The 26,027-nt window shown below is 40.1% G+C and overlaps 5 protein-coding genes across 7 annotated transcripts; 2 read left to right on the top strand and 3 right to left on the bottom strand.

Annotated features, from left to right (window-relative positions):
• The first annotated feature begins 1,485 nt into the window (after positions 1-1,485).
• ccdc173 (coiled-coil domain containing 173) lies at positions 1,486-5,305 on the top strand. The gene is made up of 9 exons (XM_017424558.3): positions 1,486-1,760; positions 2,150-2,355; positions 2,442-2,615; positions 2,689-2,894; positions 3,084-3,240; positions 3,327-3,466; positions 3,552-3,744; positions 3,823-3,987; positions 4,080-5,305. Exons 1-9 carry the CDS (start codon positions 1,712-1,714, stop codon positions 4,431-4,433), a joined length of 1,644 nt encoding a protein of 547 aa, XP_017280047.1. The 5' UTR covers positions 1,486-1,711; the 3' UTR covers positions 4,434-5,305.
• Positions 5,125-10,872, bottom strand: ppig (peptidylprolyl isomerase G (cyclophilin G)). 2 transcript variants are annotated; one of them, XM_017424557.3, is made up of 13 exons: positions 10,731-10,872; positions 10,088-10,160; positions 9,031-9,105; positions 8,826-8,933; positions 8,697-8,741; positions 8,528-8,615; positions 8,373-8,402; positions 8,154-8,293; positions 7,896-8,073; positions 7,636-7,821; positions 7,451-7,541; positions 7,176-7,315; positions 5,125-6,762 (listed from the first exon to the last, which is right to left on the bottom strand). In XM_017424557.3, exons 2-13 carry the CDS (start codon positions 10,143-10,145, stop codon positions 5,763-5,765), a joined length of 2,139 nt encoding a protein of 712 aa, XP_017280046.1. In that variant the 5' UTR covers positions 10,146-10,160; positions 10,731-10,872; the 3' UTR covers positions 5,125-5,762. The 2 variants fall into 2 exon arrangements, with proteins under 2 accessions (XP_017280046.1, XP_024863442.1); XM_025007674.2 differs by having other exon boundaries at positions 10,728-10,839.
• A 139-nt stretch (positions 10,873-11,011) lies between these two features.
• Positions 11,012-17,949, top strand: fastkd1 (FAST kinase domains 1). 2 transcript variants are annotated; one of them, XM_017424572.3, is made up of 15 exons: positions 11,012-11,415; positions 11,525-11,979; positions 12,071-12,139; positions 12,368-12,493; positions 12,608-13,006; positions 13,102-13,212; positions 13,452-13,544; positions 13,999-14,485; positions 14,564-14,678; positions 14,765-14,893; positions 15,003-15,134; positions 15,232-15,345; positions 16,580-16,724; positions 17,085-17,199; positions 17,329-17,949. In XM_017424572.3, exons 2-15 carry the CDS (start codon positions 11,645-11,647, stop codon positions 17,422-17,424), a joined length of 2,466 nt encoding a protein of 821 aa, XP_017280061.1. In that variant the 5' UTR covers positions 11,012-11,415; positions 11,525-11,644; the 3' UTR covers positions 17,425-17,949. The 2 variants fall into 2 exon arrangements, with proteins under 2 accessions (XP_017280061.1, XP_017280060.1); XM_017424571.3 differs by having other exon boundaries at positions 13,413-13,544.
• Positions 17,950-18,118: 169 nt separating this feature from the next.
• klhl41a (kelch-like family member 41a) lies at positions 18,119-21,383 on the bottom strand. Its single transcript, XM_017424574.3, has 6 exons — positions 20,211-21,383; positions 19,976-20,133; positions 19,783-19,890; positions 19,504-19,689; positions 18,455-18,601; positions 18,119-18,358 (listed from the first exon to the last, which is right to left on the bottom strand). Exons 1-6 carry the CDS (start codon positions 21,294-21,296, stop codon positions 18,247-18,249), a joined length of 1,797 nt encoding a protein of 598 aa, XP_017280063.1. The 5' UTR covers positions 21,297-21,383; the 3' UTR covers positions 18,119-18,246.
• A 560-nt stretch (positions 21,384-21,943) lies between these two features.
• Positions 21,944-25,504, bottom strand: bbs5 (Bardet-Biedl syndrome 5). Its single transcript, XM_017424429.3, has 12 exons — positions 25,325-25,504; positions 25,010-25,092; positions 24,860-24,925; positions 24,465-24,514; positions 23,948-24,075; positions 23,718-23,853; positions 23,424-23,519; positions 23,136-23,198; positions 22,909-23,043; positions 22,637-22,720; positions 22,372-22,395; positions 21,944-22,264 (listed from the first exon to the last, which is right to left on the bottom strand). Exons 1-12 carry the CDS (start codon positions 25,384-25,386, stop codon positions 22,163-22,165), a joined length of 1,029 nt encoding a protein of 342 aa, XP_017279918.1. The 5' UTR covers positions 25,387-25,504; the 3' UTR covers positions 21,944-22,162.
• Between the last annotated feature and the right edge of the window lie 523 nt (positions 25,505-26,027).

Here is a 26,027-nt window from a genome sequence, read left to right as displayed (position 1 = left end):
ATGATGGTCTGTTTTCATGTGCACGGCCTGCAAAACTGCGTTCTTGGCTGTATATTCCCAGATATGGCCCACATACTGTCTGTAATCATAACATTAGGACGCAAGCAAATCCTAAGAAAACACCAAATAAATCCAAACTTGTCTGTTTTTTTTTTCTTGTCCAAATGAGTTCATATAAATCTGTCCTACAATAAAACAGAAAACTGATCTTAATGTTTAGCATCTAATATAAATACTTGAAAGAAATATCTTTTTTTTCATATCTACCGTCTTTGAACAATAAGTTGAATCATGCAAGTGGTAATTTAACAGATGTTGACTCATTAGGTCACGCATGGCAGCCCCTCTTATCCTTATTTGTGTTTTCTCAGTAATTTATCACATCTTTCACAGCCACTGCATCTGTTTAAAGTGCAAAATGATTGTTATAGTGGTGACTATTTATATCCCTGTTTGTCAAGCCAGCTGTTGTGGCCACGTTTCCAGTCACTTAGGAGCAGAGGAGATACTGGAAAAGCAAACTGACTTGGAGGTTCAGTTTATTCTAAAATCCCTGCCATGACGGCACATACAAAGACAGCAACCTTCAAACATGTTAAAAGCCTTGAGATAAGCTCTATAAACTCATAACTTTGATTACATTGGTTGATACTTCTGTTATGTTACAGTTTCACCTAAATTAGTGCAAGTTGGATAATAAATATCTTCTTCCTTTGAGATAAATCCCTGTAGTTTCTGTACAACTTATCTCATGTGACCTTGTTTTGTTCAAGTCAACCGCTAGGATCTTGAGACTTGCCTACATCTTAGGCTATAAGGAGTGAATATTTACAATTTTTAAATTAAAAGTCGAATTGTCCCCTATAGCTTTAAAAATATATATAAAAAGACTGTGATCAGTCTGCAAAATACTTTATTTTGTACTAGTTTAGTGGCCAAATGTTTGTTAAACAATCTTGTCCATCTCCTCTTTCATTTTATTTTCATTTCATTTGCTTATTTAACAAGGAATAATCCACTTGTATATGTACTGCTGAATAGGAACACAACAGCTTTTGCAGCCACAGTTTAATGCTCAATGTGCATAGATTTAAAAAAAAATGTAAGCAATCGAAGTATGCATTGTCATCTAAATTGCATCTTTCTAACACAGACTGCTTACATATATTTATTTAAACTGATTTCTATTCCGGATTAAATCAGTTGCACAGCTGTCCCCCTTCCCACCATGGCAACAATTTGTTTTGAAAGAGTTTATTTTTTGAAGGTTCAGCTCACTAATTATTAAGTTTATGTCTACTTCTTTAACACATCAGTTAACACATCAGATGAAAAAAAATATGAATGTTTGGAATCTAAATGTGTTATAAATAATTAAAAATATTGCCTGAACTATTTGTTTATGATATTGTAGAATCTCACTGCTGGCAAGCAACGTTTAAGAGAGAAGGTCTGTGATTGGCTCTGCCGTTGCCTGGATACAACCCAACAAACTCAGAGCCGTGGAGCCGATAACTTATGTTAGATCTGCCGGAGGCTTAGTGTGGGCGGGACGGAGTGTTGTGATTGGTGGTTCGGTTTGAAGCGAGACGATTGATTAGTTGCTAGCGTCAGGCAGCGTCGGACTCCGGCGCCGATCCAGTTTAGCGCTGAAAGCTGTGTAAATCAAGGATATTTTACTGCAATTTAATGCGAACGCATCCAAATTAAAATGGCGTCGGGGGCTCTCAACGGCCGCCGGAGAGGATCCAGTAGAAGTGGTGAGAGTTATCTGACAGAAGTTTATTTTGTTCATGTTTCCAGCTGTTAAGGCTAAAGGTCAAAATGCTAACCTGTGTTTTTCCTGCAATTTATATACATGTCTCAGGCAGTTTAGCTATGATGTTCAATATGTCTGCTGTTTAAACTCAACTGCTTCATTGGATGGTAAAATTTCCAAATATACATAAACAGCACATAAAATGCACCTTCTGTGTGCTCAGGGATTTAATAAATAATAAATGAGGCATTATTTGAGTCAATGGGGAAAAAGCAGTGTATATATCTGTTTTATATTACACAAGTCTGACACAATCTGATACATACTCAGATTCTCCTAAAAATAATGAACACTGGGTATTTTGTGATAATATTCCCTCTTTTTTTAAAGCACTGAGACAGGAAGCCATTAAAATAAAACAGCCTCCGGATCTTCGGCAAGACACTGTCTTAAGGAAGACTGACTGGATCAGGGTTCAGGACGACCTGAGAGGAGTTAATAAAGAAAAGCAGCGTCTGAGAGAGGCGGCCAAGCAGAGGGAGGCCCTGCACCTTCAGTCCAAAGAAGTGGTGAAGCTGTGGTCCAACACCACCACTGTGCGTTTGTGCTTGCGCTGCCAAAATCGGGTTGGGTTTCTCCTGCAGGACACAGAAACGTGACGCCCGGGCCGTGTCTGTTTCAGAGTCAGAGGCAAAAGAAGTTAGAGGCCAAGAAGATTCGCGAGCAGATTGAGGAGGAAGAAAGGAAACGGATCGTTGACGAAGAAGCCAACTTTAAGGAACAACAGCGGCAGGAGGCCATTGAAAAGGCCAGGACTCAGATGTACTACCAGACCAACCGAGTCAAAGGATTACATGTCAGTGTCGAGCGTTTCCCGCACAGCGCGTCACGCGTGTTTTGCGATGACCAGTTGTCCCTTCTTCCCGCAGAGTGCGCTCCTGTTGACCGAGGTGCTGAAAGAGAGGGAGGCTCAGATTGAACTGAAGCGGCGGATAGAGAGTGCCTCTAAAGACGTGGACACGAAGTTCCTGGAAGCAGCGAAGACCAGAGAGGATGAAGCCTTGAAACAGGAGCAGGAGAAAGCTCTGCAGAGGAGGCTGCAGAGACAGGCTGCAGCAGAGGACCTGAAAAACCAGTAAGGCTTGATACTGCCACAGTCCATATGAGCTTTGTCCGTTTATCACCCACCGCCCGAGGCCAAGGTGGAGTGATAATGTGTTTGCCAGTGTCTGCACCGTTAGCAAATCATCTCATAAGTGTCTTTTCAATCAAATTTGCATCTTTTTTTGTTTGTTGCCATCCATCAATGTTTAACTTTCTTCAGGATGAAAGAAAATGAGCTGGCAAGGGAGCAGCAGAAGCTGGAGGACAAGAAGGACGGAGAGGAAATCCAGCGTCTCCAAGAGCTCCATCAGTGGGAGCGGAAAATGGAGTCTGAACGGCAAGCGAACCAGAAGAGAGACCTCATGCAAGCTCACCTGGTTGTTCACGTCACCAAAGACGATCAAATATGTGCCTCCCTGTTTTATCACATCAGGTCTGCTGATGCGTTTTTGCTTCCTTACAGGACCACATCAACAAAAGAGCCCTCATAAGAGTGCAAGATGAAGAGAAACAGGAGGCTGAGGAAGAGCAAAGGAAGCTTTTTGTCTCAGCCAAAGAAAAAATGATGAACTTGCGCAAAGAAAGAGAGCAGGAGTTATTTAGGTAAGACAGCATCATCATGCAGATCTGGTTTTAGTGTATCGCAGCAACTTGTTTCCCCATACTTTGAAGTTCCTTTGCTCTCTAGGGACGCTCAGCTGCGCAGGGAGAGGATTTTGAACACACTGACCGTCACACAGCAGGAGCGAACCGCTACCGACGAGCAGAGGGTCGCCAAAGCCGTGGCCGAGCAGGACGCGAAGCAGGCCCAGCTGCGGCGGGAGGAGGAGAGGAAGAAGTCTGAGATGCTGAAGTCGATCACGGCGCACAGGGAGCTTGTGGTAACTCCTCTGCACACGTGTTATGATTCACTGATATGAGGGTCCCATCAAACAGGTAACACAAACTGCCCTCACCAGGGAAAAGAAAAGGAGCAGAGAGACAAAATCACCGAGCAGGAAACCCGAGACGCCCTGCAGGCAAAGAGGGAGGCTGACAGGATATTCTTGGAGAAAAAACAACAGAAGGCTGAGAAACTCAAAGAAGAAGAAAGAAAACTGCAAGAATTTAATGCCACCCGATTGGTAATTGTACTTTTGCTTCAACAATTCTGGTTATTGGCGTCTTGGTGGGGAGAAAAAAAAAAAAACCTTTATGTTTGTCTTTCATTTCTCAGGCTGAAAAAACTGCCAGGTTTCAGCGTCAGAAAGAAGCAGAGTCCAAGTTTGAAGAGAAGAACGCACAGCTGATCACCGAAGAGGAGAACAAGTTTCACCAGTACTCACAGCTCATCATCAGCGAGGCAGCGGAGGCCAAAAAAAACCTGTTTCCACTTCGCAGAGCTGCCAGGCAGGGAACCCGGGGTGGGGACGGTCCTGCTTCAGGTGGAGCTGAGCCCGTCTACCTCGTCCACGACTCCACCGGTGCTCATATGCCCAAATACGTCTCAGTCACGACTGAAAACATCAAAAAGCTCCGCCAGCCCGGGAACATTCAGGAGGCCAAGAAAAGACTTGGTTTCACCTGGTGACAGTTTGTGTTCAAAGACAATCCGAATAAATTCACAATTTCTGAACAAATGGGAGGTATTTCTTACGTTTTCTGATCGACTCCAAATGCAGCTAATCTCTCAGTAACTACTTTTGGAGATTTTACACCTGTCAGGCTAAACTTTAATATTTACACAGGATTTATATTTATTTGGACATACAACAGTTTTAAGATGGAGGAAATTCCTTATAAACTGTTGAATTTCCAGCATTGGATCTCTCTGTTCAAAGAGTCTCAAAGAAAATGAGCTACATCAACATTCATATAAAATAATTTTGCATTTAAACACCGACAGCGTTTCCTATTAACATTAAACACTTACTGTATGTTTTCATCACCTAATTTGTTTCTTTGGCCATATGATGGTCTGTTTTTAGTAGTATAATGTAATAAAAACAAGCTTGACTAACTTTACAAAGTGTTTGGTGGGTCAACGCTTGATGTAGATGGCTGTAAATTAAAGTAGCACCAAAATACACACAACACTGAGATTAAATGCAGTTTTTTTTAATTTACCAGACAGCAAAGTGGGACTACCCAGACAGACTCACCTGGGTGCAGTTTGTATTTTTCTGTCATAAAACGTCTGTTCATTATTGTAGTTCTGATTGCAAATCATATTCTGGACTCAGCATATACAGAGTATTTAAAAATAATAATAATAAAAACAATTAAAAATCAGACCAAGCTTTTTATTTCCATCTAAACTCCAGCAGATATTTGATTTTTATAACCGACTTGTAGGGTTCATACAAACAGCTTGAATCTCGTGCTTAACCGCATTTTATCTTTCAAAAACAACAGTATAAAGTAAACAAAAAACAAAATATAGTAATGTGACAAACAAAAGAACATTTCTAATTTAAAAAATCCAAACAGGGATAAACATGCAAGACAGTAGATTTCTTCTTTTCTAGATTTCTTGTAAAAACACCTTGACAGATGTATTTTTTTTAAACAAAATGTTTGATAAAAGAGCTTCTGCAGAACCTAAATATATAAATGATCAAATTAACTAAAAGTTTTAAACAAATTACCTTTAATCAGCCTTACTGCGATCAGGTAAAATAAAGGAAAAGAATTGCTCTCTAAGCAGACGATGGGCGGGTTTGATTTGCTGATTTAAATGTTTGATTCTTTCGATTTGTTTTTATTTTCTTGCCAGTTTTTCATCTGTTGACAACTAATAGACCGGTCTGGAGTTGGTTCTGACAGTCGTGTTGGCTTTGGAAAAACTGAGGACTAAATCATTTTCACAGTCGACGGGAAGCTGACAGACTACACTCGTCGGTATCAGTAGAAGAAATCATCAGTCGCTGTCAGAGCTGGAACTGGAGCGGTTCTTCTTGCTGTCGTTCCTGTTTTTACCTTTAGTACTATCAGGTCTGGCTGGGCTTCTTCTGTCTTTGGATCTGGAAGAACTCTTGGCTCTCCTGGAAGAATCTGGGCTCCTCTGTCGCCTCCTTTTTTCAGCCCTGTCGCTCTCAGAGCTGCTGCTGCGTCGCCTCCTCCGGCTGCCGCCGTCTCTGTTCCGGTCTCTCCGATGAGAGGACCAGTCCTTGCTGTGGTCCCTCCTGTGACTCCTGCTTCTCGAGCGCCTGCCGCGGTGCGAGTCTCTAGTCTTACTCCTGTCTGGACTTCTGGACCGACGGTCTTTATCCCTGGACGTCCCCCCTCTCCTGGTGTCCTTGTCACTGTTGTGTCGCCTGTCTTTACTCCTGCTTCTGTCCCTGTCCTTTTCTCGTTTCTCCTCCTTATCTTTGGAGGCTGTCGGCTCACCTCTGTCCCTGTTCCTGCTCCTGGATCTGTGCTCATCCTTCGCAGACGATCGTTCCTTGCTTTGAGATTTTGACGACTCCCTAATGATTTTGACCGTTCTCTCATCCATCTTTTCTTTAGTTTCTTCTTTATGCTTTTTATCCGATTCATGGCCCTTCTCTCCACCTTTATTTTGATCCGGTTCTGACTTCTTTTCTTTCTTCTGAACATCTTTTTCTTTGCTCCTTGAGTGACCTCTTCTGTCATCACTTTTATGCCTGCTTGTTTTATCTTTCTTATCTTTGCTCTTTGACCTTCTACTCTTCTCTCTGCTTTTACTGCGACTGTGAGACTTATCCTTCTTCTTGGCCTTGTGTTTGCTATGCTTCTCATCCTTTTCCACAGTGCTGTCTTCTTTGCTCTTAGATCTGTGAGACCGAGTGCTCCTGTCTCTCTTACTCTCAGCCGTCTGTTCATCCTGTGTGTTGGAGCTCCTTCTCTCTCGCCTCGGAGCTTTAGTTTCTTCATCTTTAGTCTCATTCATCTCACTTCTGTAAAAATGATTAAAAAAAAGAAGTGTAAAACAGACTGACAATGAGGTGACCCTTTGTCATGTACCCCAAACTGATAGCATTTCAATTGTCTTGCATGATCACAAAAGAAAATTGCAGATTTAAATGCCTTTAGATGCAGGTTTTGAGGTCTTTGCAATTTAATTTAAACTGCCAACAGTGGAAATCCCATAAGCACACCACAAAAATGATTTAAGAATCGCCTATTTTGTTGTCTTTAATACAGGAACCCAACTAAAGTTTCTTCACCACAACATTAACATCCATAAAGCAGGCCATACATACTGGCAGTATGCACTGAATCTGTCCACACTGACACTCAATTTGGATACAATTGTCTGTGTCACTGTTTTTAAAGTCAAATGAGTCCAAGTCAAGCGAAATGATCTTACTTGTCGCCCTTAATCCATCGCTCTCCTGTGACCGCCCTCATCCTCTGACGCTGCATCTCCTGACGCCAGTGTGGAGGAGTTTCACTCCGCCGATATCGGTCTCTGGACCTCGAGCGGGAGCGCGACGGAGTCCGGTATCTCTGTTTGGGGAAAGAAATTAAATAATTTAACAAAGAAACTCACACAGAAGCAACCTGGACCCAACTTTGGTAATAACAGAAGTACATCTTAGACTAAAACAGCAGATCATTAATCTGAGCTCCTCTTCCACCTACCCTCGGCCCTCTTCCTTTTATCTTCCTGCCTGATCTAGTCGTCACCACAAACCGCCTCTGATATGCTGACAGAGAATTATAGGCACCAGTGCTGCAAAAAGACAAAGAGAAATGACAGGAAAATGAACATGTGGAGGCATTATTCCTCGTCATCAGTCCTTAAAACTGCTTGGAAAAACACCAACTTCTGTCTTGGCCTGTCCTCTTTCTTTCTCTGATCTTTTTCCTCCTCCTTGTTTGACGTCTGGACTGTTTGAGGGCTTCTCCTCATGAGGAACCGGTTCTCGGGGATGGGTGGTATTTCTTCAGGACGTACGGTAGACGTGACCAAATCTTCCTGTTCTTTCTCTTCAGCGCTCTCAGCAGCAGACCTGTGAAATCCTTAGAACTCAAAGGCTGCGTGTTGTTTTCATAGCAGTTAAAGCTGAGTAAATTAATAATTTACCTTTTCTTTTCCTCCTTCTTTTGCTTCTTTTTTAGTTTCTTCGCCTTCTTTTTCCGCTTCTTGGATTCCTTTTCTGATTCTTCTGACTCAGATGAAGACTTTGAGGAGGTTTCAGAATCAGAGGAGCTACTGCTGGACCCGGAGCCAGCTTTCTCTTTCTTTTTTTCAGCTTTCTTTGCTACAAGAATGATAAGGAGTGTTAGAAGTGGTTGGTAGACATTTTAAACTCCGTTGAAAAACACAGTGGTTCCAACAAACCTTTAGATTTAGGGATGAGTTCTCCGCAGTTAAGTATTTTCAATTCAGCATACGGCCTGCTGTTAGGATCCGTTTTCTGGTTCTCCATCGTTTGAACCACTTCTTGGCCAGAGATTACGTGACCAAAAACCACATGGACACTAAAAACAAAGACATCTAAATGAAACATGGTGTTCATTATACAACCAGCTTGTATTTCAAATATTTCCAGACACTTACCCGTCCAGATGTGGGGCGGGTTTCGTTGTTCTGAACGATCACAGTCAGAAATAGAAGAAACACAGATTAACCTCATTTGCAAAGCTTACAAGCATCTAATAACAACTACAAATACTTTAAAGAAACATTATTCTGTAGCGCAAAACTGTGCTTACATGAAAAACTGTGATCCGTTTGTATCTTTGCCCCTATTGGCCATAGACAGCAGATAATCCTTGTTGTGTTTGACAGCAAAGCTTTCATCTGGAGGAAAAGAAGAAGATTGAACTGCCATCGAGAAGCCAATGCCGCTTTGGATAACAACTGACAGGTGCTTTTTTTTACCTTCAAAAAAGCCTCCATAGATGGATTCACCTCCTCTTCCATTTCCTAAAGAGGTATTTATTGCGTTATAAAAATCCACTTTGTTGCAGGTTATTTCAAAGACTGCCAAATTTGTTCTGAAATGAAAACCTTCACTGAAGTCGCCTCCTTGGATCATAAAGTCTTTAACGATCCGGTGGAAAAGGCATCCTTTGTAGTGCAGGGGTTTCTGAGTTCCTTTACCAACACCTTTCTCACCTAAAATACACAGAAAGGCTCAGTAATAATTGATTTGCACTAAGAAAACTAGCATTTATTAAAAAAATTAAAATAAACCCAGTAATTTTCTTTTCACCTGTGCAAAGGCATCTGAAGTTTTCACACGTTTTAGGACAGATGTCTGCAAACAACTCCACCACGACTCTGCCAACTGTGAGGACACACCAGAGTCACAGTTTATTTTTGTTTGCGGGACGCTGAGCTCAAACACACAGCTGTCGCTGCAGACGCTACACCTCCCATAAAAAAAAAAGCAGTCAGGACAACAGTTTGCCTCAAACGTTCATTTTAAAGGCCGAATATGGTGGTGGTGTATTATAGACATTTCTAAAATGTTCCTCATGTTTCTAAAATAGATTAAATAATCATTCAGTCTAAATCGAATACTGCAGAAAAACACAAACTGCACCATCTACATGACCATATGTCAAACTAATGGTTTAACACAACAGTTTATGCATAAAATAGTTAATATTGGGGATGCACTGATATACCAGGCAAACCTCCGTATCAACCAATATTCAACTTGTTGACCTACCAGGAAAAAAAGATAACATTTATGTCTCACAAAGAAACAAAATATTCTCACCAAATATTAGGTAGTGGTTTAATAAGCTTAAACAGCAGCCACCTGATGGGTTTCAAATAAAATAACTTTTTTACCAGATTAGTGGTGAAAAATAACTCATTTTGTTTGGATTAACTTGTAGCTTTGCTAGTATGTGAAAAAACAGAGAGATCTGAACAAAAGTAACCCTTTTTCTAAATAAAATACCCTGCAGACCACTGTGTGTAAAATATTCATCAGGACTTTTAAAAAAAAAATCTTTCTGTGCAGCTTGGTACCAATTGATCCGTGGTCTGGTGCTGGTCCATGTCCCGGTGTACCCATTTTCCTGGACAACTTTATAGCAGCTTTTTTAATACATTTGAATGAATAAACTTTTCTACAATGAAAGTGAGATGGAGGGCACTTGGAAACTGGTTCATTTTAATCTAAATAAAAAGTAAAAATAAACAAAAAAGGGAGGATTTACTGCATCAATGGGTGCTAGAGCGGTTTTACAAATAAACCTCATTTTCAGTAAATGTATCACAAATAAAGCAGACGAAATTGTTAAATGTTTCCTTACCAAGAACATTACTGATTCCAATGTCAAGGAAGCAGCGAGGGCGAACCTTGATCCCCATGTTTACTAGGAATACCTGCAGGAAATAAAACACAGAAACACAAAAATATGAGCAGAAATAAACAATTAGCACTTTAGCTGTGGACAAGCCCACTTACTAGTGAATGCAAAACAAGTCAGACGAAATAATTAAGCACAACTATAATTCAGTCCACACATCTTCATTTTATTTTAAAGGACAGAAGAGTTAGTTGTTTAAAATCAATTAAACAGCTGAATAATTTTTAAATAAATCAACCCTGAGCTAAAGAGGCTCTGACGTTCGTTTCTTTCTTCGCTTGCTAGCTTTAGCCACTTAGCGCTTTGCTTTACTTTGAAATGGTAAAATAGTCTCAGTATCACATTGAATGCCTAAATATTGCAAGTATTTATGCTTTCACACTTTTATGACCATTTTCTAAACATAATTAGGGCGACATTGACAAGCTACATCCTACAGCATCTATAGGCCTGTCGTTAGCATTAGCGCCTTGCGCTCGCCACAGAACCATGCATGGACGGAGTTTAAGACAAGATGTCTAACTTATTAGCTTCACCATATTTATTACCTACAAACTAATACGTTCACAATGTGAAAACACACCACCTGGAAAACCAAGGATTTCAGTCCATACAGCGACACGCTCTTACGAACGACGAAAACGAAGTTTCATTCAGTGTTTGGCTCACTATTTTCTAAAGATGGCGCGGCAGGGACGTCAATGTATGTCGAGCCTCGTGCGTATGCGCCAGCTCAACGTTGTGGGAGACTTGAGCCCTCAGATTTACCTGCCAGACACAACATTCCTACCGAACTACAAATGATTCCCGTTCGTTTCAGATTTGTATACAACTTTATGACTCAAGCAATTGGATCAGTTCAGTTGTGCTGTTATACATTTAAAAACGTTGGCTGGAAACATTTGTAAATCCTGGAAAAGAGACGTATTTCCAGTCACGTATGCCTGGAAGGCATTAGTCAGGGTAAAAGTATCACTGTCTAGCTTACATCACTTGATGCGGAAGTAAAACTTCACAACACATGCACGGTAATTTTGACTTTGAGGCGCACTAGTGAATGTGTCCTATTAGTGTTAATAAGGAAGAGTAATAATATGTAGGAATCTGAAAAAATAATTCTAGTTAAATGATGATGAAGGCAATTTATTTTTGTCGCCAAGTGAGCTGCGGTTGTAAACTTAAATAGAAACTGGTAAATAAAGTTGTCATCAACGAGGTTGCTTCTTCCCACCTTTCTTGAGAGATGAGATCAGCATGTCTGACTGATCTGTGTAAGTTTTAGCATTTATTATAAACAAGTGTACATTTAAGACCTTTATATACAGGTTGCAAATGTATTTTATTGGTGTTTTTACTTTGTGTTGTTCTCAAATGATACAGGTCTTCAAAGAAGCAAGTTATTTTTGTCTGTAGGACCGTGTTGTGGTGGGCTCAGCCTGCCTGTGTGCTGACACTGAGCTGGGTGATCAATAGTGAAATGAGCACCTCAGGTGTGTGAAGATGTTTCGACTGCGATGTGTGAACCCCTGCCTCAGAAGGCTGCTCCATGTGGGTGCAATAAACAGAGACCAGATCCTGGAGGGGCTGCAAGTTTGCTCCACTGAAGACCAGGTGTTTGACGTGGTGAGCAGGAACAAAGCCAAGCTGACTGTGGACCACGTGGGCTGTGCTGTGAGGATGCTGTGGGATTTTCAGAAAGACAGACCTTGTTTCCTCAGGACCATCGACCTCACCAACAGTCACCCACAGTTCGTAACTCTCCAGGTTCTGGCAGAGAACAAAATCACTCAAATGGACGATTTAACCCTGGTGGACGTGCTTTATGCTTTCCTCAGGTAAATTAACATTCGCGATCTGTTCGGAGATGATTTTTTTCGGATCACACTGATGTAACTGCAGCACACTTTATCTCTCTCCCTTCTGTAGGTTGAAAGTGGAACCACAAAACTCTGTTGTGCAGCAGATTGTTTCAGAGGCTTGGCTGAGAATAGACAGGTGTGTTTTCATTACATTTTAATCAGTTTGTTTTTAAACTTTGGAAACTGATTAGGAAATTTTTGTAAATCTCTGGAGCCTAAACGTGATATCAACAGTAAAAATATTACATTTTAGCAGTATTGCAACCAGGAAAGTACCAGCATATAAACTTTTAAGAGACACTGAAACCTTTATGTGTTTGGTTTATTTGCTATTTACCTGTGATTTCATGCAAACTTTTCGCAGACTACCAATGTCCTCTCTGTCCAAGCTCGCCGTGTGTTTATTTGATCAGCAACTTCAAACCAGTCCTCTAATGGGTCGAATCACCAGCATTTTGGATCAGAAGTTGACAACTATTGATGATCTCAGGTCAGCCATTAATACAAATCTGTCAGGACTTTTAAAATACCCAACAAGCACCTCCAATTTTTTTTGGTAATGTTGTTACAAATGTTGTTTTTTTTGGGATTGTTATTCTTCCAGGATCCTCAGTATTCTGATGAACACCGTGACGATTCTCGTGTCTCCCCGGCTGCGAGACGCCCTGATCAGCAGAGCGAATCACCTCCTGAACTCCCCGCGCCCCTTGGCCGCCAACACCCCGCGGAGGCTGGTGCAGTTCATGCGCAACTTCAAGTACATGGACCGACCTCTGCTGGAGAAGTGCAACAGGGTGTTCATGCACAACATTTCCAGGATGGATGCGGATGATATTAGCATAATCCTGGGTCTGTATCAGTCTCTCCAGTTCAACAACTGTGACTTCAGACTGGCTGCTAAAGAGAGGCTGATTGAGCTGATTAACATCAGCACTGGCGCTTTCTCTTTCTGTAAACTGTTTGTTGCTCTGGCTCCCACTGCCAGCATGAAGATCAGGGAAAGGTTGGTGTTAGCGTATCAATACAGGGGTGGAAATTGACCATTTATATTTGATCATTTTGGTTCCTCTGATCTAACTGTGGTCTTTTCCCTCTCAGGTTGGATAACATGGCCTACCTGCTGGCAGATGAGTTGAACCCTCAACAAGTTAGAGCTATACTTGAAGTGCTGGAGGAAATTCAGAGTAGAAACCTTAGTTTATTGAACAAGTGAGTCAGAGTCTCTGCCATAAATCTCCAAAAATAACTGAAAGGAACAGAACTGAGGTTCCGAGGACAGGTTATGAACATTTAATATGACTGTAAATCCAGGAAAGCTGTCTTTCTTGAAAACTAAAATTCCATGAAACCCTAACGTAGTTGTTGATTCATTGAAATATCTATGAAATATTTTTTAAACTCTTTTTCAGAATCGTATCAGTAATCCAAAAGAACCTTCATCTCTACAGTTCGGCGGAGTTGACCAGAATCACCCGGACCCTCGTCCTGTTGCACTATCAGAACTCAGAGCTCTTTGCTACATTAAGAAAGCTTTTGCTCAGGTAAGTGTTTAGCAAAATATCTCAAGAACCACTGGGCAGATTTAAATTAAAATTTTGCAAAATAATCATTGGATGTACATCTGCAGCTGATTAAATTTTGCCATTAGCACCCAGTTCAAGATGGCTGCTGTGGCTTATTAACACAAAACTGGCTCTAACTCAGTGAGTTTACCAGACATTGAGCTATAATTTGGTGTGGTAGTAGCTGAGAATCATCCTCAGCACATACTTTGAGCATGAGATTGTGCAGAATGTTATTTTTCAAGGTTTGACCAAAACAGCTACAACTCTGTCAGTTCTCAGCATAAGAGGATCTTATCTAAAATCCTGGTATAGAAGGAGGCGGGCGATATGCATTCCTGTTAGGAATCCTGAGCCTTTAATTAACGAACAGTTGATACGTTCCAGTGTGATTGAATCAAAAGTAAACTTATACAAAATATCTGTCTTTCAGCTTTTTGCAGAAAAGTTTCTACCCCTCCGAGGTGGTCATGCTGACCAGAGTTCTGTCCATGCTGCCCTCGCCGCGGCTCGACAAAGACGTGGTCTCGCGGTTAGACGAAGTGGTCGCCCAGTGCAACCTCCACGAACTCACCACCGTCTCTTTTGCCATTTCCAAGTGGATCCAAAAAGAGCCGTTTTACCGCCACAACACCCACAGCAAATACATCCGGCTGCTGCAGAGGCTGAGCCACTGCGGCTGCGAGAGGCTGCAGACCGCTGACCAGCTGGATTTGGTGATGGACGAGCTGAAATTTGTCTCAGGGGAGTGGTTTGAGGAGATGCTGCTCGAAGACGCCATCGTCACAGTCAGTCGGATGATCGATCAAATAAACTGGAACAATGTGTCTGATTTGGGCTTCTTCTTAACCCGGATGAACTACTTTCACCAACCTCTGTTGGACAGAATTGCCAGTGTGGCAGTGGAACACATCGACAAGGTGCGTTTAAAAGACAATGCATCAATTTTATCTTATAAAACAGCAATATTAACTGTTTTTTTCTTTCCTTTTTTAAAGATTCACTTCTCAGCAACATATGCCACCCTGCTACCTTTTTCTGTCATGAACTATGAACCACCGCAGGCAGACGAGCTCTACGATGCTTGTATTAAACATTTCACACCTCACATGAGTACGGATTAAGCCTTGCTACTGATTTTTGTCCTAATAATTTTACTGGAAACTTCTTCTCACATATCTTTATGTATATTCCTTTAGGCTCCTTTGAGCCACATTTGCTGGTCCTCCTGGCGTTCTCCTTGGCAGTAGCTGGTCGTTTTCCTGAGGAACTAGTTAGAAAAATCTTCAGCATTGATTTTCTGGGAAAACTGGACCTCCAGCTGGAATGTATGTTAAAGTGTTCTTAAAAGCACACGTGCGTCTGTGGCAAAATGATCTGTTATCTGCGTTAACTCTTTGCGCAGAAGAGCTAAAGTGACTGTTCACGTTTTTACAGGCCTGCCCAATAACCTTAACATGCGGACGCGACAGAGACTCATGGAGCTCAACCGTGCCCTGTGCCTCGAGTGTCCCGAGTTCCAGGTGCCGTGGTTCCATGAGCATTACTGCCAGCAACTGAAGAAGAAAGGTAGGAGGCTGCAATGATGTGATCACAATAGTTTCAACAGGTTCAGAGGTTCAGTTGTCCTGGAAATGAACCATACGTTCCCTGTCTTGTGTTTTAGAGAACGTCACCATCAGTCCGTTACAACAACAAATCCACAAAATGCTGGTTGAAGTTCTCGGTGGAATTAACTTTGTTCAAGTCGCAGTTGTCACTCCGTATTATTACACTGTGGGTGAGTACTACAGGATGACGGACAGCGAGTCCTTCATACCTGCTTTTTTCCTCCCCTCCGAGAAACCAGCACTTGTGCTAAGCTCCAGTTACTTGCAAATCAAAGTTTGCCAAACAAATGATTTGCAACTTACAACAGATTGTGATGCTATAATTTGTAATATATTGTAAAGAAGCAAAAGTAATGAAATTAGCACTCATTGAAGGAATGCATGTTGTTTTAATGATAAATCTCTTGGCTCTCAGCTGTGATGACACCATATTTTAGCTCAGTCGCTGTAAAACTGAGTTACAGCCATTTATGTTTGCTTAAGTTAATTAGCTGTGGTGGCCATCTTGAATCAGGCTGACTCCAAAAGTTATCAGTTGTACATGTACATCCAATGAGTACTTTCTGAGAATTTAAATAAAATTTATCCAGTGGTTCAAGAGATATTTTGCTAACAGACAGAGGTGACGTCAATGGTTAATTAACAAAGTTTTTAAACAAAGACCGTGTGCCGTTTGTTAACGTTCAGAATATTTGTAGAGGTCAGGGTTGCAAAGGAGCAAAACTTTTCCAGGGAATTTCAGGAAACCTTCCGTGGAAGGTTAAGGTGGTACTAATTGATCCACACTCCAACAAATCTGCCTGCTAAAGACTGTCACCGATTCACAGCCTATTTTTTTTAAATTGCCTTTTAGACATTCTTACCCAAACGTTTTATATGGAAAGAGATATAAACGTTGGGATAAAATCAAAGAATTATGTGGCTGCCATCTAGTGGTGGAAGGTAGAAACAACAACAATGTGTGATTTGGAATTTAAAAGCCTGTTTACTCAGACATTATCCCATATATCAAATAAATTTACCCAATAATATCACCAAAATGTATTTCACTTTATGTAGTCCACAAGCTCAGATGTGTAGCTTCAATATACACCAAACTTTTGCTGAATATCTTTAAAAATGACTGAGTTGTAGCCATTTTTGTTTTTGCCAAGGCCAGTTGGCTGTGGCAGCCATGTTGAATCAGTTGTAGCCGCACCTCTATTGCTTATTTTTTTGAGAATTCCAATTCTTTCCAATTATTTAGGAGGCATAATGCCCCCCCCCCCCCCACACACACACACGTGTTTATATAATAACATCTGCGTCTCAGTTTTCCAAATCCGCTCTCGCAAGTTTAGGATTGGTTCGTTGACAAACGTTCCCAAGTGTGGTGGAGTCACCCTTTTCCCCGTGTCATTTCAGACTTCGAATGCAAACTGGACAAACACCTGAAGCCGTTGTGTTATTCGGAGCCAAGCAGCCTGCAGATCTCAAGCAAAGGAAAGGTTGTCTGGGAGTCAGGTTCACCGAAAAACACCCGAGAAGAGCTGCCACCAGGAGCTCAGCGGTAGGAACGATCAGCGTTCGCACCACGACTAAAACACTGATCACTGATGCAGCTCAGTTGCCTTTTTGTGCAAAAACAGCTCTGAAATTGCAGGACACAAACAGCAGGCTTCTTGTACAAAACATCAACAGTAGATAATAGTATCTAGATAGATTTAGTAGCAAGATAAGAGCAGATATTCAGTTTGGTTGGTCTCTGTAAGACTCAGTGTTGTATTGTCCAGAGATGACATTCAGTTCATTTGGAAGTAGTTTTTAATATTGAGGCGTCATACAGTGAATACATGCAGAGTACAGTAGGAAAAACCTATAAAGCTGATGAGAAATTGTTTTTGCTATTTTTTAATTTTTGTTTTTTTAGCATCGCTGTCGACTTTCTCGATTCGAGGCTCTTCTGCAAAAATTCTCATCACATAAAAAGTGAAGCTTTGATAAGAAAGAGGCACCTTGAAATACTGGGATATCGAGTTGTTCAGGTGAGAAAATGACTGCATGGAATTAAATCAACTTTTTGTTTTTTACATGTAGTTGTTGTATTAGTTATACTGCAGGAGAGACAGAGAGGCAGAGTGTCATTTGTACTTTTTTATTAATTTTTTTGACAGATTCCTCACTTTGAGTGGAACTCCTTGGAGCTTTCAACAGCCGACGCGTGGAAGGATTATCTCAAACAGAAGATACTGGGACAGGGGTGTTTGTGATTTTCTTGTTTAAAGGACGGTGACAGAAATGTTACATTCAGCACCCAAGCTTTCAGCTCACTGACTGAAAGAAAGTGTTACAGTACATAACGTGCTCCTTATTTTTAAATAAATGACATAATCTGAACTTGACATGGATCTACCTCATTCATGTTAAGCAAAGTTGTCTAACATGTGCTTTTGTATTAAAGAACATTTTGAAAATAAGACACTAAATCTGGATTTTCTGTTTTCTGCCAAGCTGCCATTTTAATCTGAATTCAGTGTTGAGGCACAATTTTGGTTTTAATGCTGTTTTTAACAGACATTTAAAGAAAACAAGCATCATAATGAGTGATTTAAATGGTAGAGCTTTGTTATATATATGACAGACATCGATCACTTTTCAGCTTTATATTTCAAGTGATGGACTTAGATATTTCATTTAGTGTTAAAAAACTAAATCATAAAATAAATTTAATCTGGTGGGTGATGATATGTTAATGTGAACAAAGACAAACGACACAATTAAAAATCTACTGGAATCAGTACTGGACCAAAAAGCAGCAAAAATGGAAAAAGTGTAAATGTAGATCTATTTTGTACAAATTAATCCTGCACTAGAGCTTTATTTGTGCGTGGATCTGTTTGTTTTTATTTCCAGAATGATTATTTAAAAAACCCTACATTTAAAGCCAGGTAGTGAGAAACCACATAACAATAAAAACCTTTTAATTTTATTACACGAGAGGAGAATAGACACAAAGCTAAACTCTGTGACAAAAGCGATCAGCTAAATAAAACGTACATTAAAATCTCAACAACAATGCGGGTGACCCCTCGTTACAGTTTGGGCATTTTGGCTGGATTCAGGTGAATGGAGACACATGAGGCTCCGGCTGCGTAACGCATCTCTCTGATCATGCCGGTCCACTGTTTTGTGTCTTCTTCATACCTGATAAAGACAATAAACATGTTACTGAATTACAAAGGTTACTGCGAGCATCAAAAATATTAAATAAATGTTCATTTAAAAAAAATCCAAACATACTGCCAGATGTCAGTGATCTCAGTTGGTGCGCACTCTTTGTTGTCATTCTCCACCATGGCGAAGCCTCCTATAGCGTACAGCAGCCCGCCACAGCTGACCAGGTTAATCGAACTCCTCTCCTGGGGAAACTCAGTAAAAGGTGACCACCTACAACAAACACACAGCTCAGTTAACATACTCCCTCTGACCTGTTAGTCTCTAACATTTAGCTTGATTTTGTCTTATTAAGTAAAATAATAAAATAATTCCCTTACTTAAAGTGATAGTTTTCACTTTAAGTAATTTTACTAGTAAAGATCCTGTGAAGTGGTGTTCAGTGAAAAAGTTATGAATAACTATCTTACCTGTTTTAGATAGTTTTTGACTGAACGAACAAACTAATGGCTGATCTGATATGGACCAAAACTAAAATGTATGGCTGCTTTTTAAAAAAACAACAACTTTACAACCTTGTAGGCAGGAATATAATATTTCTGGTATGTAAAAGTTTATAACATAGGGTTTGCATGACCCACTATGAAGCATTTGGGCTGAAGTTTTTTCAAGACAGCAGTTATCGGTCTTGCCTCTGCTCGGACTAGCCATTAGCTCATCAGTCTGGTCAGGATTACACTCTTATTTCTGAGGTCATTCAAAGAGCTAGCTGCAACAGGTAACATATTAATTGTAACCAGTCCACAAAACCCTAATTGAAAAAAAATCTGAACTACTAATAGCTGATAACTCCTTTAATTTGAATCTGAATACTTTAATCTCTTTATGACCTGATGAAATTTTCATAAAGAATAATATATTTGAAATACTCTTTGGTAATTCGTTTCCAGTTAAGGCTGCATGTAATGAGGATTTGTGCATGTCAAAAAATAAATTAGGAACTTAATTAGAAATTCTAAATTAGAAAACAAAATATGGAAGAAAGTCTGACATATGTCAAATATGTCTCATTTGAACAAGTCAGACTCAAAACGTCCAAACCTTGTTGTTGTCTTACATGTAGCCATATTTAGTTAAAAAAAAAAAGGCAGATTTCTGTTAAAACCAGCACTTACTTGTTGGTCCCGAAATCATAGACTTCACATGTAGCGGTCAGGCCATCTTCATTGACTCCTCCAGCAACAATAAGCTTCCCTTTGTGGAGAACTGCTCCAAACATGGACCTGGGTGTCTTCATGGAGGCAACCTCCTTCCACTCCGACCTCTTGTGGTTGTATGCAAACATCTTATTGGTTGCTTTACTTTTGTCCGTAAGACAAAATGACCCACAGGTAGAGTTAATAAAAGTCCTTCATTTGGACGCTATTTGAAACGTTTTAATATCATGACCTTACTTGTCATCGGTTTTCCCTCCGACGCAGTACACCAGGCCGTTCTCAGAGACCACACAGTGGCCGTGGATTTTCACAGGCAGCTTTTTTGTTTCTGTCCACCTCATTTTTCTACAAGCAAAGAAAGAGAACCCGTTCAAGCTCCGCTACTTTCTGTAAGACTTCCCTGAGCAGATATTTAGCTTGCTGAACGTACTCGGTGTCGTAGCACATGACAGTATCGTGAGACTCATTGGACTGTAAATCTTTTCCTGCTACAGCGAAGATGAGGTTTTCGAACTCGCCAAGGCCGAACAGACACCTGGGTGAAGGCATGGGCGGCAGAGCGGTCCATTCAGCACCAAGACTGTCCAGCTGAAAACGAGAAGTGTTTTTTAAAAAAAAAACCAGCATGCAGTTTCATATTAGCTTTTTGTATTGAGTTCTCCTACCTGATAAAAGTAACACTGCAGGGGGTTTTCTTTGTCGTCTTCGTCTACAAACAGTCCTCCCGCCACATACAGATTGTTCTTCTTCGATGTGAGGCTGACATGATTTCTGGGGATTTGATCAGCCATTGCTGCGAGGAAGCATTCATTCTCTTGGCCATCGTAGGCCACAGCAGCAGAGTCGTTAATCATGAGAATCATGTCTTTGGCGTACATGCCATATCTGCGGTCATTGTTCAGGTAACCTGGCAGCTTGGCCTCCTCTCCCTCAGCATCACCTTGTCCCTTTTTCTTCTCAGGTAGCTTCCCAGCAAACGCATCCCTGACGGCTTTGAGCTTCTTGAGAAGCTTGGGATCAGCCTTTATCAGCTCGTCTTTCTCCACTTTTTCCTTGAAGTACTTCTCTGGAAGCAGGCGGAAACGAATGTAGTCAAAAGCCTCTTCCAAGGACTTTGCACGTTTTTCTTTGTCCTTTCTGATCCACCTCATGAGAGACTCAAACACTACCTCTTCTTGTTCCACATTCAATGCATCAGCTCCAATGATGGCGAAAAGCTCATGTGGGGCGAGCTCTAAGAACTCATCGTCCTTGGTTATGGCCTCAAAGCGATCCGCAATGTAATCTCTAGCTGACATAGCCAGCCTGGCACAGTTCAGCATCAGTCCCAGCCTGTAGATAGCAAGGCAGGTCTTCCTGGTCACTTTCTTCTGGAGATAATTCACGCAAACAGTGAACACCGAGGGGATCTGGAAGCGATTGGCAACAGCCAAAATGTCCTGAACGTTGTTGTCGTTGATGTCGATCTCGGCCGAGTACAAATAATTCACAATCCCCTCCATAATGCTGGGATTGAGGTTCTCCAGAACAACCTCCTTTCTGTCCACCTCCTCGCCATCCTCTGAGAAGAAGAGCTCTCTGAAATATGGACTGCACGCTGCCAGAATGAGCCGATGGCTGGGGATGTTTCTGTCCCCAACCTTTAGGATACAGTCAATTAACTTATTCTCATTCAGAAGCTCTTTGAGTCCATCCTGGAGCAGAGTGCTCTGAAACAGATGGAGATCTTCTCTCAGGCCTTGGGCATCCATTGTTTTAGGACAGGAAGTGGATAGAAGAGAAGCAGTCGACCACTGATTGTCAAAGCTACTGAAGACAGTGAACTACAGGCAGCCAGGTCTGAGGCCACTTCAATATAACTGTGGCCCTCTAAATATAGCCAGCCGCCACATCCGTGAAGAATTCAGCTTGGCCCAATTGGAGAGCTCACACAGCTGCCATAAAGCAAAAACAACTGTGGAGGCTCGTCACTCCAGTAATTAGCACCGACATTATTATCCTCCCACACAAAAATAACTCGTGAACTTTTCATTTAATCTACTTTTGGCTTTCTGTTGGGGAGAAATCTGAAAGATTTCAAGAAAAAAAAAAAAAGAAAACACATTTTGCCACTGTTCTCTGCATGTCTGACATCTGCTCCTATTTGTGGTTTTCTGAGGAGACGTACTGAGTCACAATTCACTGATAGCAATGACAACTACAATACAGAGTGTGAGATTCAGTGTTACTGTGTGAGACATTCAAAGGGAAGTCAGGGAACCATCAGATGGGGTCAGTGAACAGCTGCTACAACATGAGACAGTTTATCCTCTGTGCCATTTTTTAAATACTTGTACATCTTTGTACTTAGCCTGTGTGCCCTCTACCTGCTTGATTTGTTGATGTATTATTTAAAGAAATTAAGCCCCAGCTTTTGTTTTAGGTCTGTTTTATTCATATTAAACAATAAAAACTATTTATAAACATTTTTGTCCTCTACAAGAAAAAAATACTTAAGTAACTCTACTACAGGAAATGTAATATTGCACCTTTAAAAAGTAGCTATACACAAACTGTACAACTTTAAACTTGATCTATAAACGTCTATTAGCTGAACAAGCACAAAATGTTTGTTATTTTAGCCCATTACTTCCCACAGCCCTTGAAGAGTAAAACCATCCTTGAGCTTCTCGATGGCGAGGCCCAGCTCCTCAGAGAAAACCGGCTCACGGTCTTGTTGCTGTGATATTCAAATGAATAAATGAGGTTTTTTTTTCACATATTTTAATCCACAACATACCAACATGGCTTATTTTCTAAATATATTTATAAAAAGTGATACTTTACCTTATTGCCATCAGCAAAGTAGGCCTGTAAGTAAGCACACATGCACATATAATACACACAATTAATGAAAATAACCAGAGCATTCTGCTTGTTATAATAGGTTATTGTTGCCGATGAGCAACACAAACAGGAGCACTAAGCAACATGAATTTGTGTTTGTTCGTTATGCTGAGCAACATTAGCTCACAGCTATTCTGAGAGTCTGACAGCTTCTAAACTCCCGCGGGAGTGATGAGTGTAAAAACAGGCAGACGGGTTCACTCACGGTGAAAGCATCAGTCTGCTCATCCGGCTCGATTTCCACATCATCAGGAAGCTGCTCCACGGTGAGTTCCTCCAAAGGCTGGGGCTGAAAATGTCATCAGTACAAACAATACAATCAGAACACCAGAAAAACAAATAAAGATCCACATTGAAGACATTTATAGAAACGTTAACAACTGTTATTTTAACACAAACAGTTTAATTTGATCATTAGCCTGAGGCAGTCAGGGTTATGGATTCAATCGTTGTCTAATTCGGACCATGTGTGCCTACCTTTTCCTCCATTTCATAATCCACTCCAAAGATGGGGTTGGCAGAGTAAACTTTATGCAAGGAATTGATCTCTTTGAGTGCATCTTGAAGCTTTTCTACTGGGTCAATTTTAAACCCAAGCACATATCCTCCGCTCTAAAAGCATAAACAGCTGAACATTAAAATCAATAAGATCAAAGAGGAAGTCTGTAATAATGTGATTAATCAGATGGGTATGAATTCATCACCTGTCGTGAACTCTCGATCACCAAAGCCAAGCCAAACTTTGAGTCTCTTATTCTAATCGACCACTTTGGGGGGAAAAAAGGCACCATAATTAATACACCGCATTACAATATAAATTGTTTTCAAAACATAATCAACACAATGAGGCTTAAAAAATAAAATATTAAACTTAAATGAATCAAATGGTGCTTTGTCACTTTGTGAACATGATCGGGAGATTGTGTGATGTCTGACCTTTGCCACGTTTCAGAGGGCTGTACAGGTAATGTTGTTTATCAGACTGTACTTACGATCTGGAGGTAAGGGATGCTGACATTGAAGCTTTCGTTCATATTGGCGTGCCAAACAATCCGAACGTTAGTAATAAAGAAGGTCCCGAGGTTGCCCTGAAACAGAGAACAGTCAGGTGAACAGAAGCTGCAAATATTAAAAATTATACCATACCACATACGAGTTAATTTGAAAAATCTCTGGACAGCGTAGAATCAGTTTAATTTTACCCTGTCCAGATGTGTCAGTTAAATTACCTTGGCAAAGCAAAGCAAAAGGTCACTTAAACACTTTTTCCACACCAACACCAGTACCTGATCACTGGACAGATTCCAAACCCCGTTGATTTTATCATACACCTGCTCTCGAGGCAACAGTCTCAGCTGCTTGTTCTGAATAAGAGCAGCTCGCAGCTTAAGGTCCCGGTACATCTTAGAAGTCTCATAAGCTCTGTACCAACACAAAAAATATCTTATTGCTTAATAAGCTATACACTGGATTTAGAAAATATTCAGAAATGAACAATCAATCAGTGTTGTTTTACCTGTGTACAGCAATCACAGAGGTAAAGAGTCTTGGACTTCCTACAACCAAATTTGTAAAAATGAACTCAAATCTTGTGTTGTTGGACTTGGTTAAAATGTAGAGGGCTTCGGTTTGGCCTCTCACTTTCTATAAAAGGGAAGTTAATTCAATCATTAGTTATTTTTTTTATATTTACACTTCAATTTACAACAATTTGTAAATGCTTAAATTAAAATTGCTTTAATTTTTGACTTTGTCCTTTTAATATTTTAAACTTCTAAAGTGGCTTAGGTGTTAAATGACAAAATATTGACTTTTTTTTAAAACAAAGTTAGTGAATATTCAATACTTATTTAATCTAGAAATTTCTGGAACATTTACAATGAAAACTGTGAATGTTGTGATCAAGAAAATGTAAATTTGTTTTTAAAAAGCCCTTCAGAATAAAACAAAATTCATACATCTAATGATAATATGTAAGAAAGTTTTAAATAAAGTATTTCATAGATACATGAGTAAAACATAGGGTTACTTACAGAGTTAGCTGTCCTTGTTGTGATGTTAATAATTGTGTTGTAACCCACGGCTGAAAACAAGAACACGTTTTTATTTAATTGATTTAATGTAAATCTGATTTCACTTTACTTATCTTTGCTGGCAAGCGCTTATTTAACGTAAATACTCAAAGACATAATCTATTATCTTATATTATAGTTAAATTTCAGCATACACTCTGACACAGCATGTATACTATTAGTAAGACTTTTGAGTTTAAATATAATTGTAAGCTAAATGTACAATGAACTTACAAATAAAATATCCATAATATTACAGACATACTGTACCACATCACATTTATTAAAGTGTATAAATGACTGAGGTTACATGCTGCTGATGGAGTCAAAACTAAATAACATGAATGTTTACTCACACAAGTTGACTCTTGGCAGAGACAAACAATGCCAAATGATTCTCAAGTTTGTTACCAAAAGTCGTCCTGCAGAAAGAGACAAACATTAGTTTTTTTATCCAGTTGAGCAGCCACATGCAAATGATCAACATAAATAGCTGAATTTAGCACCTCGTTCTCCATTGTTTCCTTTCGTGTCTTCAATAGAGTCCAGACAATCTATCAGCACCTCTCCTGGGCGAGTTTTCATCTGCCTGTGTCCAACAGGGAATATGTTGTTGATTACTAGTTGTAGCGACAAAATATTTATTTGAAAGTGTGCATTAATTGGTTGAAACTAAAAGAAAAAAGGGGGGATATAAAGCTAACTTTCTTGTGCCGAAAATTATAAATTTAGGGTGCAGCGTTAGCTACTTAGCTTTGTCGAGCTAAGCGCGTTAGCTTTAACGACATAAAAAAAAAACGAAAAATATTTGAATAACTCACTGCGCTGTTATGTCAAATCTGACGTCTCTGTCCTCCCAGAGAGTATCCAAAGCAGAAGCCATGACCTCAAGATATAACTTGTAAAGTTAAAGAGTCAATAATAACCCGTGGCTAAACACTGTGTGGGCTAAAACAACTAAGTCCGTTTAGCGTCATAATCCCCATGGCAACAGACGGCAAGCCAAAGGGACAAAAAGTCCTTTGAACTCACGCACCATATAATCCAGGGAGGTAAGATTAAATTGTTTGTGAATAAAGTCTGACAACTTAAAAAAAATACATAAATGTGGCAATTTCAACTAACAGCTAAAAGCGTTTCCCTTAAGTTTGTTTTGTTTAAAAAATATGGTTATGCAGATGAATTTATAAGAAAGCACATTTGGGGAGTAATAACTTTGAATGAATTACTCAATGTTTTGTAATTTATTGCCCATCATGCATTTGGGGTCTTCCCAAAAAATGTTTGGTAGCTGCTGCAACCATTTAACACCCCAAAATATCGGAGTTTAAAAAACGTGCTCCAATGAGTAAAACAATTATTGTGTTTTGATGAGTATGTGTACCACAAAAAGCATTAAAAAATAAAATAAAATAAAGAAATTTAATCATGTTCCAGCCTAATGCGTTTTTTTTTTCTTGGCACCTTAGGCATTAATATACTCATAAACCTATATTCCCATTTTTATAGACTTAACTGAAAAAT

Source organism: Kryptolebias marmoratus, linkage group LG6 (genome assembly GCF_001649575.2).
Source record: "Kryptolebias marmoratus isolate JLee-2015 linkage group LG6, ASM164957v2, whole genome shotgun sequence".
In the NCBI taxonomy this organism is placed as follows: Eukaryota; Metazoa; Chordata; class Actinopteri; order Cyprinodontiformes; family Rivulidae; genus Kryptolebias; species Kryptolebias marmoratus.
Note: the sequence above shows the minus strand (reverse complement) of the source record. Positions and strands in the feature narration are given on the sequence as shown.

What these genes read in the sequence shown, in the direction of transcription:
- klhl41a (XM_017424574.3), bottom strand. Translation starts at nt 21,296, where the DNA reads ATGGATGCCCAAGGCCTGAGAGAAGATCTCCATCTGTTTCAGAGCACT. An exon ending in TGCAGTGTTACTTTTATCAG is followed by an intron (nt 20,134 to 20,210) that starts GTAGGAGAACTC and finishes TCTCGTTTTCAG; the next exon opens with CTGGACAGTCTTGGTGCTGA. An exon ending in GAGATCACTGACATCTGGCA is followed by an intron (nt 18,359 to 18,454) that starts GTATGTTTGGAT and finishes TGTCTTTATCAG; the next exon opens with GTATGAAGAAGACACAAAAC.
- fastkd1 (XM_017424571.3), top strand. Translation starts at nt 11,645, where the DNA reads ATGTTTCGACTGCGATGTGTGAACCCCTGCCTCAGAAGGCTGCTCCAT. An exon ending in GCTTGGCTGAGAATAGACAG is followed by an intron (nt 12,140 to 12,367) that starts GTGTGTTTTCAT and finishes AACTTTTCGCAG; the next exon opens with ACTACCAATGTCCTCTCTGT. An exon ending in AACCTTAGTTTATTGAACAA is followed by an intron (nt 13,213 to 13,412) that starts GTGAGTCAGAGT and finishes ACTCTTTTTCAG; the next exon opens with AATCGTATCAGTAATCCAAA.
- ccdc173 (XM_017424558.3), top strand. Translation starts at nt 1,712, where the DNA reads ATGGCGTCGGGGGCTCTCAACGGCCGCCGGAGAGGATCCAGTAGAAGT. An exon ending in GCAGAGGACCTGAAAAACCA is followed by an intron (nt 2,895 to 3,083) that starts GTAAGGCTTGAT and finishes AACTTTCTTCAG; the next exon opens with GATGAAAGAAAATGAGCTGG. An exon ending in CGGCGCACAGGGAGCTTGTG is followed by an intron (nt 3,745 to 3,822) that starts GTAACTCCTCTG and finishes TGCCCTCACCAG; the next exon opens with GGAAAAGAAAAGGAGCAGAG.
- ppig (XM_017424557.3), bottom strand. Translation starts at nt 10,145, where the DNA reads ATGGGGATCAAGGTTCGCCCTCGCTGCTTCCTTGACATTGGAATCAGT. An exon ending in CTTCAGATGCCTTTGCACAG is followed by an intron (nt 8,934 to 9,030) that starts GTGAAAAGAAAA and finishes TGTGTATTTTAG; the next exon opens with GTGAGAAAGGTGTTGGTAAA. An exon ending in CTATGGAGGCTTTTTTGAAG is followed by an intron (nt 8,616 to 8,696) that starts GTAAAAAAAAGC and finishes CTTTTCCTCCAG; the next exon opens with ATGAAAGCTTTGCTGTCAAA.
- bbs5 (XM_017424429.3), bottom strand. Translation starts at nt 25,386, where the DNA reads ATGGCTTCTGCTTTGGATACTCTCTGGGAGGACAGAGACGTCAGATTT. An exon ending in TCTGCCAAGAGTCAACTTGT is followed by an intron (nt 24,515 to 24,859) that starts GTGAGTAAACAT and finishes TCTTGTTTTCAG; the next exon opens with CCGTGGGTTACAACACAATT. An exon ending in AGCAGACTGATGCTTTCACC is followed by an intron (nt 22,396 to 22,636) that starts GTGAGTGAACCC and finishes GCTTACTTACAG; the next exon opens with GCCTACTTTGCTGATGGCAA.